Source organism: Siniperca chuatsi, linkage group LG15 (assembly GCF_020085105.1).
Source record: "Siniperca chuatsi isolate FFG_IHB_CAS linkage group LG15, ASM2008510v1, whole genome shotgun sequence".
Lineage (NCBI taxonomy): Eukaryota > Metazoa > Chordata > Actinopteri > Centrarchiformes > Sinipercidae > Siniperca > Siniperca chuatsi.
Genome location: NC_058056.1, coordinates 10,743,024 through 10,756,193, shown reverse-complemented (window position 1 = coordinate 10,756,193; position 13,170 = coordinate 10,743,024). Strand labels below are relative to the sequence as shown.

The window sequence follows — 13,170 nt, the reverse complement described above, 5'->3', positions numbered from 1 at the left end:
GTATGTTGCATCACGATGTGCGAGTGAGTGAGCATGTGTGTGTAGTGGTTGCACATGTCAGATCCCATTCTCAGCAGCTGGATGTGATTGTTGCACCACACCGAGCAGTTTGCCGAGCCAGTCGCTCACCACAAGGGAGTAAGGACATAGTTAAAGAGGGTGGTGGTGAAGTGGGGGTTTGTGGAAGACTTTGAAATCGCTATCATGGAATCCCTTCAAGTATCAAATGTGTGTTCAGCTCTAGCCATATGAAGAAAATGTCTTATTCCTGGACTGTACTTCAGAATGGGACTATTGTTTGAAGGTACAGTTCACCACAAACGACACAGAATAGACAGCTGTCATTAATTTACCAAAATCTTTGAAGTGTGTTTTCCTTGATTCCTCCACCAATGTTCACTACACTTACTGTAGATACTATCGCTGTTAGCAATCATGATTAGCGTTATTACAATGCAATCATCTAATAGCCACAGATGAGAAGTTGAAGATACTCTTTTTTTTTTCTCCAAGTGATACTCAGTGCTGCTCTCCTGTATCTGTTAGTCTGAATGTTTTCAAGATGTGGATCCTCTTTGCAGGCCAGATGACCCCATTAACCTCTGTGGGGGAGACATTTATAGACTGAGCGGGCACAAATAAAACTGCGCTGTTAGAGTTCACTGAGTTGGTCCTCACACATTCAGCAGTGAATGAAGAAAACCCAAACTACTCTCCATAACACACCCCACATTTTAGTGTAGCTTGTGTTTGTCATATTTAGGGATTCGTTGTGGAAAGAGGTGTAGCTACAGTAATTTAGAAGAAAGGAGCAAAACTGCTGGGGAAATAAAGTGCAATGTCTCCCTCCTCTGGCTGGACGGAGGTGTAAAAGTTAATAATTGTGTCAATAATTCATGCCTTTCTTTAAACACTGATTTAAAAAGGCTCATGTAGATATCCACATATGCAATCCAAACTGTCCTCCCATAAAGTCTACTTTTATGTTCAGTTTTTTTTGACAGTGTCATCATAGAGGTGTTAATTAAATCATATTTTAGTTTTAGTTGTGAGGTCATAATTAGGGATGTGTTGTACTCGACTACATTATATTGAGAGGTATTTCTAATATTCTGGCCCCCTCATGTATGTAAATGGGAAGAACAAAATATTAGAAACACCTCTCAATATAATGTAGCCCAGTACACCACCACCTTTAACTACGACCTCAATAATAAACATATAATTGAATGTGCACTCATCATCACACTCACTTCCGACAAAACTGAACATTATGAGCTTTGTAGATATAGATGTTATGGCGAGACTATTGTATTGGACTGCATTAAGTGTGACTAATAAAGGGGCCAGTGAGTTTAGGTTCTCTCTAGTGGAGAGACCATTTTTAAAGTCCCCTTGACGTTCAGTTTGCAGAATGATGTATTTGTTTTGAAGGAGGAAAGACTCTCACCTTAAATCTGAGTTTAACACGTGCTAATACCAGCAGGATTTTGTGACATCACAACTAGTTTGGAAGCCGTTTGTAGTCCAATATGCAACTTACACAAGAGTGATGTGGAAAGTTGAAGCCTCCAGTTTACGCACACTGAAGATGGACCTTTTAGTGAAGTAGGAGACATTTTGTGTCTACATAGTTAAAATCTGCAAATGAACTATATTTGCATATTCATAGATTCTGATTTTGCAATGAGGATAAGTAGATTTATTAGTAGTTTAGTCAAATTCCTATTCCAACAAGAGTATCTTTTATGGAAACACGTCTGGAGGGGATCTTTAAAATACTGTGATTAAAAAAACAAGGGAAATATTCAGGCTCTGCAATATGTGAAATGTATAGCTGATGATATTATGAGACTACATTATCAGAAAGGAAGCAACTGAGGGATATAGGGGACCATTTGCTAATCGTATACATGTTTATACTCAGAGAATGTCACATGGGGACAATGCATGCACAGTATCACTATCCTTGGTCTGTATCCACTGAAAAAGCAGTTCTCTTTGCTGCCAGAAGGTGTCAGGTTAATCCAGTGAAATTGTAATAAAATAGTCACAGTCTTTGTGGGAAATTTCTGAAACAGGATGTGTGGTGAAGCATTTGGTTATCATAAGATGGATAAAGATTTGTTTTGGGGTTTCTTTTTTTTTTTTTTTTTACATATAGAGAGTCAGACATGTGCACTGTTGTCTACAACTTTTAGATATTACCTGTGCAAATACCTTTACACAGGAGTGTTTCACACCTTACAAGTGGATACAGCCAAATAAATGTCATTTAGAGTGAACTATAAAACATATTTGAAAGGTCCTCATAGAATTTACATGAATCAAGACTGTGCTATCAGATGCGTGTAAATAACATCTGTTGAAGGATCAGAGACAGCTATCTGTCCTTGTTGCCCTGATCCTGGGGTCTGTGTATATTTGTTGAGCAGCTTTGCCCGGTAGCTTCTCAGCAGGTCTCTCGTCACCTCAAGGGGAGGTCTGTGTGTCACCCCCCTCCCCAATCCCCACCTACGTCCTCCATTCCTTCGCTTCTCCTCTCTACTCCATGCTGGGTATCCATGGGCTCCAGACCAAACAAGCAAACAAACAGAACAACAGAAAAACCCATCACCCAGACAAGGTTGGTCTGGGCTTGGGGGAGAGATGGGGAGAGATCTTGTTTGCTTTCTGGGCCGGTTCCATTTCACTGTGATGGCAGAGAAGGCCTCCCAGGACACGGCTACCCACACTTGTTTGACTTCCAGGGGGGATCAAGGTGGTCCTCAGCACTGACACATCACCTCCCGACCCAATACACAGCTGGCTGCAGCCACGGGCCTGTAGCCTTTACCTAAGCTGGCCCTGTACTCTTTAGCAGTGGTCTTTGCCTTTATCTGAGGAGCTTGTTGGTGTGGCATTCAGCTGGTGGCCTTTAATCCTCACAGTCATGACCAGTAAATATAATGATTCATTTGATGACATAAACCTGCCATCCCATATATACAGCATGCTATTACATTACATTGTCATTAAATAGTGACTTGGATAAAGAAACAAATTGTATAATCACTTAACCGTTTCTCAAGATGTGTCCAATACTAAAGTAACAAAAACCTAAACATTTACAGTATATTTCAGACTTAGGCTCTGTTCCCATATTATCAGCTCAGTGCCCTCTGCCTGTAACTGACTGTAACCCACACAGTAGCCAGACTGGTTTACTTTTGCTTCCTGTGTCCTTGATGAAGGGCACAAGTCCCAAGAAACACTAAATCTCCTATCTCCAATACAATCTCACAGCACACGATGTATTTTCCCTATCTGTTCTTTCTCACTTTAAACCCGGGAAACAAATGAATGCAGAACTGCAGAGAGCTTTTATACCTCAAGCATGTGTGTATTGGAGACAAAGGTGTCCAAAACATGGCAAGTGGTTGACAAGATCAACTTTAAATTGCATGTTTGCCTATTACATAATGGCCTGAATCATGGTAGTTATGTGTGTCCATTTGCCTGGAATTTTATGGTATGGTAAAGAAAGGCTAGTAAAGGTAAATATACCAGATACGAGATGTCTCTAAGTCAGAGTTTTAGACTGTGTATTGCAGAAAAAGGTCAAAGCTATGTGTGTGGTGGCTGGTAGGGACATCAAGACATTCTTTTGTTGTAAATGCAGTGGAGAGAGGAAATGAAAGCTGGAAATGGTTTCCTAGTCTGGGAAAATGCAGATGAGCTATATAGGTATGTTTGATTTGCTGACGCCAGCTGTGCCTGGAGAATTCCCCTGACCCATCCTATGGACCGGTTGCTGTGTGAGGCCACATGTACCCCCCTCCCCCCGAAAGGGCTGGCCATTGAACTGTCAGGCAAGTGGTAATATTTGCTCACCTGAAATACACACATCTTGCCAATTGGGGTCGGGGTGGGCTCAGGGACTGGGGAAGGACCCCTTGATGCAGCTGTGGCCTGGAGAAAGACCAGACCAGGAAGTTTTGTGGCTGGAGAAGGGTGGGGGCTCTCTTGGTGGGGGGCTGTTTAGCGGTGGCGGCCCTATTGTGTCTTAAAGGAGGCAGGGACCGTATTTGTTCGAAGCTGCAGGAGGCTGATGAGGTGCTAATCTGTTGAGTGGCTGTGTCATTGGGCCTCTGTTCCCAATAGCCTGTTAGCTGTCAGGGCCTGTAAAAAAGGCACAATTTACGGGCCCCAGGCCAGGACTCAGCCATCGGTGTCCACGGGTAAGCAAACACAGATTGAACACTTATGTTGTTGCTCTGGTAGGCCAGGCTTTACTACCAGACTCCTGGGGTGACACGTAGGCAGCCTCTTTTCAGCCCTCCTCATGAGTTGTCGGCCCCCTCTTTGCTCCTCTGTAAACACTACAAATTAACCATCTGCATATGGATGGGCCCTCAGTCCATACAGGAAGGAGACAACTGCCTGGTAGAAGGGAGAAGATGCGGGCTCTCCTCTAATGTAGACCAGATATACATTCTCCACTATCAGCTTTTAATTTCTACCCTCATGCATACCAAACAAGGACAGCACATTCAGGCACGGGGATTTTAGATATGCCAGAAACGTTTGCCTGCTCAAGAGAGTGTGAGATTTTATTGTATGGTGCTTTGAAGCATGGGGATAATGAAAGCACAGGGCTGCCCAGTTGTCTGAGATGGGTTCGGGTCAACAGTCAGAGGTAATCCCAAACTTGAATTTCCCCATCAGCCTGGAATACAGATAAGACAGCAGCAGACATGAACCTCACTCGCTGACTGGCTGAGTGAGTGATGGAAAAGGGAAATGGACCAAAAGCCTCTCTCAGATGTAGAGCTGAGATGTGTGTGTGTGTGTGTGTGTGTGTGTGTGTGTGTGTGTGTGTGTGTGTGTGTGTGCATGTTTTCTCAAGAGGTCTGTCAGAGATGATCGCAGCTCAGCAGATTTGTGGAAATTGAACTTTGTGGTGATCAAAGGACGATTTGTATTATTATAATAGTTGATCAATTAATTAAACTATCATGGGAAGGATGCTAGTGGGTTATGCCCATGTCCCTTGAGTCAGTTAGGATTAGAAAGACCATGACGGATACACAACCTTTTAATCACCAGGCCAGGTTTGCCCTCTTGTCCAACCTGACGTGGATCTGACAACATGATGGCCGAGTGTGAACGGCAATACCTCATCATGGATTATGGCATGGGCTTGATTGTAGTGATATTTAGACACAGAGCTTCGCATGGGGGCCTGGCACTTTAATTAACATAGCACTACTGGCCCCCCTCCTGTTTTAATTGCCTTCAGTCTGTGATTAAATGTGTATTGACTCTGCAGTTGGTCCACTAATGAATAACAATGTGCTGATTTGGTGATATTAAATCTTTTGGCTCTAATACACATCCCATCCACGTTGCTTAGAAAGTTCAGACAGTACAGGGAACCAAAGCATCAGAGCACACCTGTCAGAGTGGGGAGTTTATACAGTTTATAGAATATATCACTCAATCCACATGAACTATAGGGTTTTTATTTTGTGTTAATTTATTCAATCACCTCCTCTAGTTTTCTTTTTCTTTGGTCTGTAATTTTAAATCTGGCAGATATGTACTAATAAACTGCAACATTTCAAGTGGAAATGTTTTTAAACGTACATAAAATTTGCCACCACTTTCGAATATGGTGCCCTTTATATAACGCTTATAAGTTGCTCCTAAATTATTTATTAATGGTTAATAAAACGTTATAGCCATTAAAAAGAAAACAAATGGGTCGCTAGGTTGTGAAAACCCCATTTGGCAGGTGTTTGTCCTTTCTCTTTGGTAATGATGAGGTTATAAATGCTGGTAATCCATTATTTCATGGGTTTCTCACTTTCAAATAAGCCATCAAGTTTGCAGTTATAAATGAGTTGTTAATGAAGAGGTTTTGATCCATATCATCCGCAGCCCTTTGCTAGAATTATGTGGTCAAACACTCTTAATGAGTAAAAAGGAATTTAAATAACCTTGGAACATGAAAGCTAGTATTATTAATGCTTAAAACTGATCTATAAAGATTTTGTAAATTATTCATTAGCCATTAATAAAGCTATTAGTTACAGCATAAACCCTTTATAAAGGGGGTCTTATCAGAAAGTGGTACCTACATTTTCTCTATATTGCAACAGTCTGAGCTCCTAAAAGACTACAATTTGGTGCACATGCATTCTTTAGTGTCATCTGATCTGTGCATCTCTTGGGATCCCACCGTCCTCACTCCACCCCTGTGGTCCAATAGATAAACTGTCACCTTGTTTGATAAATGAAGGGCAGCAGTCAACATAGGATCCTTTAACATGACAAGAGAGAAGTATTGAATCTGCAATGCCCTGGATACAGTCAACATAAAACATATCGGATGGCATTCCTCACCACATTCCTCTCAATATCAAAAGGTGCGTATTTGAGGATGTCCTTAGTGCGTTTACGCCAGTGTTTGCACCCTGACCCACTGGGGCCAGTGCAATAACTTTGGACTCCCTCCCACACTGCATCTCGTTGCAATGACCACTCTCAGTTTTTATTTAGCTGGGTTGTGTGCCTTCCCAGTCCAGCCGCTTTTCAGATTCATTTCCAGGTAAACACAGTGTGGCCAGCCACAAACCTGTGGCCAACAGGCGTTGTCACAGCTGTGGCAGATAATGGCAAGTCCAAACTCCAGCCCGGCTCTGGAATGTTTACTGTCACCACAGGCAAGTTGGCAGCAAACATTTTTTTCCAGCACTTTGTTAGAGGAAGACTCTCTCGTTATTAATTTTATTTTGATGAATTACATGCTTAACCCTTTGCCCTGTTCTCTATTGTGTGACTTGGTGCACTCAGAAGGATACAAAGGCACAAAAAAAGGGAATCTTTAAAAATTCAGTTGAAAAAAAAATCCTTACTTTGAAAGTTGAAACTTAAAGTTAACACATTCCTGCCAACAACTCCTGGGTGTTTGAAGGAATGTTCGAAGAGTTCCGCCTTCCTCTCACAGACCAGGGAGCACCCTGTTTCCATCCCCCTGCCCTGCACCCAAGAAAACCCCCCAGACACCCAGCAGCATCTGTACCAGAGAACTAGGCTTTGTGGTGTCATTTTAAGGCCTTGCTCATGCAGGTGTTGTGCTTTCACTTCTTTAACTGGCTCATTAAACTTTCATCATTTAGTGTTTGTCCTAACCAGTAAAGGAATGACACCTGAATGTGTCAAATCTAACACTGATCATCATGGAGGCTAATTGATCAACAAAGTGGCAAAAAAAGAGGAGAGATATAGGGCACACCACTGGTCTGGGCACTAGATATGTATACTTATTGGGAAAATGCCAACTTTACAAGAACACAGTGTGCTACTTTAGGTTTTTTGACTCATCCTTGTGAGAGAAAACACATTTCCAGTGTGTGCACAGGGTTGTGAAAGCATGAGCTGGGAACAGAATGATCAACAATGAATACATGTTGCATTGACGATTGTGAATTACAATGCTCCAATTAATGTGCTGAACTATTAAAAAAAACTGATTTTTAAGCTTACAGAAGCTGTAGATGGCCTATCCAAATTTTATATCAATAAAATAAAACAGAGGATGAGGTTTACAAGGCCATGCCTGTAGCTAATGTTCCACAGGCATAATGGAAAGGTTTCCGCATAACATGACCATAACATAATCATGAGATTATTTTAACACACCACAAGGGTGCTGGAATTCTTGTGTGAAGAAAACATTTTTGACAGAAAAATATCTCCTGTATATTAAAAGTAAAAGGCAAAAAAACCCTGTTTGTTTTGTAATTTATGTTTTTTTAATTTATGTTTCCTAAAAAGGTGTTTATTTTTTATAAACATTCAACAACAGGCCTACATACAGTGTGTGTAATTGCTTGTCTTTGTTAAATCTGGGTATAATGCAATGTCATTAGTTGACATCCAACCATAAAGGGTCAGTGAAGTAACAGTACTTTGACTTCGACCCCACCACCACTGTTGCAAGTTTGGTGCTGCAAGACAACTGTTGCCTTGGTGGTAACTAAACTGTACAATTTTATTGACATGTTGTAATTGCAATCACAGATGAAGGAAAATGTAAATATCATCTGTTATGCCAACTCCTGATGGTCTACACTTCTGATATCTTTATTTTATTTTTATTACTTCTTCAATACTTTTAGCACTGACAACCCAAACGGAAATGACAGAGGAGCCAGGTTGCAGTTCTTTAGCATATGAGCTATGTCTCATATTGTCCCTCTTTAGTGCAGAAGAGATGTTACAGATGTTGCCCAACCCCATTTGAAAAAGTAACCAGGGCAGTTGTTGTCTTGTTGCACCTGTGACATTAGGACACTCAGTGTATTGGCACAAACATCACAGCAGAGGATAAATAAGGAATACAGACAAAACGAGGGTGATAGAGCGGTTGCATAAGGTCCAACTGAAGTTTTTGTTTTTGACTAAATCCAAAATGTGACCTTCACCCATGTGAGAGGACTCTGGCAGGTTGATGATTAACCATGGAATTAGCAACATGTCTCATTCAGGAACATAATGTCATGCAGGTCAAGGACCATTTTAGAAGACTGAGGATTTGGTGTCTGTAATTTTGGAATAACTACAACAAGTGCATGTTTTCAAGCCACACACACTATTGATTCAGCTTGGAACAGGCAAGGAAATGACAGCCGGGAGATTTTTGGTCGGTTTACACACTTGTGTAAAAATTGTCCTTAATTTTTTGACATTGAAAAACACCATACATGCTTGTGTAACACACAAACCACAAACTACTAGTATCTTTTCAACACAGACGAAGACGCAGGAGACAGTTTGGGCTTATTTTTCTGTCCGTTTGTGCAACAGAAATACGTATGAATGCGTGTGAAACGGATTCTATTTAAATGTTTAATATTTAAAAAAAAAAAATCAGCCTATATGCATTATTCATGAATCAACCCGGTTACAGAAAGCGCAGATCTGACCATCTCCAGCTGTCTCCGGTGAAATCCACAATCCTCAAACACACACAGCTTTTTTCTCATGATCTCATTTCCAAGTTAAGCAGACTCTGTTAGTCCCTCGTCAACACGACAGGTTTACTCGCCTTTACTAATGGCTCGCTATACTGATAGTTATGCTCTTGCGTAAATATGCAGTCAAATAGATGTACCACTACTGACACGTGCCTGGCACCGGACTGCAGCCTCACCTTGATGTTTGAGTCATACAAATACTGTACAGGCAGCGGGAGTTGAAGGGCCTCAACAGCACGGGCCTCGTCCGCCTGATACTTTAACCGTAGATACAAACATTAGATAACTTCCATTATAAAGGCGTCACAAAAACCAACATGAAGAAAAATCAATCTACCCATAACATGATGCATAGTCATGTATTTGGCATAATTAAGATTGATGCAATCTGTCAATTCAATTCAGCGAATAAAAAGGTGGGTAGATGAGTTTGGGCTTTGATAGTCTCCACTGCACCCATGTTTATTGATGCTTAAATTATTTTGCATCCATTTAGTGACAAAAAAACTCAAAGAAAATGCACACAAATTCCATCGATTCTAAAATGTTTGATTGAAAGAATCAGGCTGCTTCATGTCCCACCAACAGCAAAGCCAGTTGGAGACAGTAACCGAGAGAGGGCGCTCTGAAGCTATGCGTGGCATATTCAACACTAATTAAAACATTTTAAAAACAGTCAAAAAGTCATCCAGGTTAGTAAAGCAGGATAAAACCTCGCCTTTTTGCAAATATTAGTGAAATTATTTGGTAAAAATGTACACACTTTAATATTGACAGATATGTAGAAACCAGCTGATTTGTTTTAGAACCTAATTATATTACACCTCCGGCAAAGTGATGAAATGGCTTTTAGTTTCATTAATAACATCAGCCCGCTTTATCAAAGGAGCTTAAATCGTTTGAATGTAGTGCTCTTGTGCACCGCACACATGCGTGCATGCAGGCCCCCATCTGCCATAAGATCATTATTCTCTGCAGGTTAAGACTGGCGTTTTAAAAACATGATGATGTTACTCTTCGAGTTTAATGTGCCTGGATTTATACAGCAACACAACCCTGGCAATATACTGTAATACGTTTATTAATTAATGGTTGCGTTTGCCTGAAAACATTCCTTTAAGCGGGTTTCTGCTGATAGATCAGCCTTTATCTAATTCATAAACGTTTCCATGTTCTTTGGTGTTGTTGGTGTAAAATAATGAACAGTTATATATAGGCGTAGGCTATAAATTCCTTCAACGCAACGCAATAAAATGGATTATGATTTCAGCTCAGTTGAAGTGGAATAAGAGCGTCGGAGGATGTGCGTAATGAAAAGCACACCAAGGAAGAGCGTCAAACATTCCCTTTATGGCTCTTTTTTTCAGCCAAAATACAATAAGATTAGTTTATAATGAAGCTTTTCATAAGAAACTGTTCTTTTCAGTCAGCGCAGGTGTACAATTGGGGTGAGGGGGGTGGAGGGGGGTGGAGGGGGGGCTTGAGGAGTCTCACGCCTAGGTGCGAGGAGATTATTCAAATAGGGCCCAAGGCGTAGAAGTAGGGATTGGAGGCTTGCCTAGCGCACAGAGCTATATCACAGCGTTAACAGGCAGCACGGAGCGTCATTTGAACTCCAGTCACTGACAGACGCATTTCACGGCTGGCTCCATAAGACACACATGCGCCAGTCCTTGACGAAGGGACACACCGACGACCCAAATACACTCAGTGGTCCCCAGTCACCTGCTATTAGAGAGACTTTTGGCTTTTCCTCTGCTGGGAGACGCTTTGTAAAAGTCCTCCATGATGCTTGGAGCAGTTAAAATGGAAGGACACGAACACACCGACTGGAGCACCTACTACGGAGAGCCCGAGGTGGGTACCTTAAATATATATTTTTTTCCGTCTAAAGCCGATCCCATTTTATACAACTCAATATTAGCCCTGAGATAATATTAACTTTGTGATCAAATATTGACTTGAGGCGCCTCCAAATCCTCCCCCATCTCCACGCAGCGCTCTATCCTAACAAAGTTGCTTGACATCTAGGGGGGGGGGGCGACTTTTCGCTCGGATTATAATTTCATAAATCTATACGCATCTTTACTAAATCAGATTATTTTTTGTCATGTTTTCACTCAACAAACATCTGAGCTGTTTGATTTGGGGGAGATTGATTTAAATATTTGCGTTGCAGTCGTTATTTTGTGCGTGAGCACAGTCATATTAGGTGTCAACGTTCTCATCGACATTGTACATTTTTAGCGGATTGTTCAACTTAATGTGCTTGCCATACAAGTGGCATTAAATGCATTGTTAATCATATGCAGCGGTGTTTTTAATTTTAAAACTATTTGTCCATTTCAACCTTTAGGAGCCGGTGCGCATTTAAATGACCAGCTATTTTAATCTTATTTTGAATTATTATCATTCTGATTTTACAAGGTTTAAAGGAAAACTGACTTCTGTATTTAGGAATTACTGTTGCTTTTAATTCCTCACTGTAATGCTTGTGCGAGATTAAACTGATGATTGCCTCTTTCCCTCACTGACAGTGTTACACCTCGGTTGGCAACATGAACACGGGCCTGGGAATGAACTCTATGAATACCTACATGAGCATGTCCGGCATGAACACCACTGCCAACATGACGGCCAACTCCATGAACATGTCATACGTCAACACGGGCATGAGTCCCTCCATGACCGGCATGTCACCGGGCACCGGAGCCATGAACGGCATGGGCGCAGGCATGACGGCCATGAGCGCAGCCCTGAGCCCCAGTATGAGTCCCATGACCGCGCAGCCCGCATCTATGAACGCCCTGACATCCTACACCAACATGAACGCCATGAGCCCCATTTACGGACAGTCTAACATTAACAGGTCCAGAGACCCTAAGACCTACCGCAGGAGCTACACGCACGCCAAACCCCCATATTCCTACATTTCCCTCATCACCATGGCCATCCAGCAGTCTCCCAGCAAGATGCTGACATTGGCCGAGATCTACCAGTGGATAATGGACCTCTTCCCTTTTTACCGACAGAACCAGCAGCGCTGGCAGAACTCCATTCGCCACTCTTTGTCGTTCAATGACTGTTTCCTCAAAGTGCCCAGGTCGCCGGATAAACCCGGGAAAGGCTCCTTTTGGACTCTCCACCCGGACTCCGGGAACATGTTTGAGAACGGCTGCTACCTGAGAAGGCAGAAGCGCTTCAAGTGCGATAAGAAGACCATGAAGGATTCCGGGCGCAAAGGGGGAGACGGCGGCTCCTCCAACAGCAGCTCGGAGAGCTGCAACGGTAACGAGTCCCCGCACTCCAACTCCTCCTCCAGCGACCACAAAAGGTCCCTGTCGGACATGAAGACGAGCCAGGCCCTGAGCCCGGAGCACGCCGCCGCCTCCCCGGTGTCGCAGGGGCAGCACCTCATGTCTCAGCATCACTCGGTCCTTGCGCACGAAGCGCACCTGAAGCCGGAGCACCACTACTCCTTCAACCACCCCTTCTCCATAAATAACCTCATGTCCTCGGAGCAGCAGCATCACAAAATGGACCTAAAGACTTACGAGCAGGTGATGCATTACTCTGGCTATGGCTCCCCCATGGCCGGGGCTCTTTCCATGGGCTCCATGGCGGGGAAAGCCGGTCTGGATTCTTCATCCATACCTGACACAACTTACTATCAAGGCGTCTATTCCAGGCCAATCATGAACTCCTCATAAACTCTTTACCCCTCCATCCGATGTGGACTTTCTTCCCCTTCAATTTGTACATTTGTAAAAAAAAAAAATATAGAGTTTGTGTACAATATGTATTTCAGATATTTTTGACGTTTCCCACCGTTTTAGTTGTCGAGTTTGTTAGTAGCCTAATTATTTTGAGAGAGGGTGTTGATAATAATAATTAAAAGTAATGATAATGTGACGAGATCTGTTCAGAAGTCGGCTTCAGGAATGGACCCCAAAGACAAACAACAACTTGCTGTAAAATAGCCTACATCTGCATAACTGGATTCCTAAATGAATTTAAATGCCTCGCAGGATTTCTTCAATCATTTGTGTAATTCCTATTTATGGCTTGTATATGTGTATTCTTGTAGTGACAAGAACAGAATCTATATTAAAGTGTTATTGGTTTTGTTTTCTGAATATCATGGTGT

At 42.2% G+C, this 13,170-nt stretch overlaps 1 protein-coding gene across 1 annotated transcript; it reads left to right on the top strand.

The window, feature by feature from the left end:
- Positions 1-10,567: 10,567 nt before the first annotated feature.
- On the top strand, positions 10,568-13,159 carry foxa2 (forkhead box A2). The gene is made up of 2 exons (XM_044167992.1): positions 10,568-10,880; positions 11,561-13,159. The coding sequence occupies exons 1-2, from the start codon at positions 10,809-10,811 to the stop codon at positions 12,731-12,733; spliced, it is 1,245 nt and encodes a 414-aa protein (XP_044023927.1). The 5' UTR covers positions 10,568-10,808; the 3' UTR covers positions 12,734-13,159.
- The last annotated feature ends 11 nt before the right edge of the window (positions 13,160-13,170 follow it).

Excerpts from the sequence above, each read along its gene's own strand:
- foxa2 (XM_044167992.1), top strand. The coding sequence starts at position 10,809 with ATGATGCTTGGAGCAGTTAAAATGGAAGGACACGAACACACCGACTGG. Across the intron at positions 10,881-11,560 it reads CCTACTACGGAGAGCCCGAG|TGTTACACCTCGGTTGGCAA; the intron begins GTGGGTACCTTA and ends CCTCACTGACAG.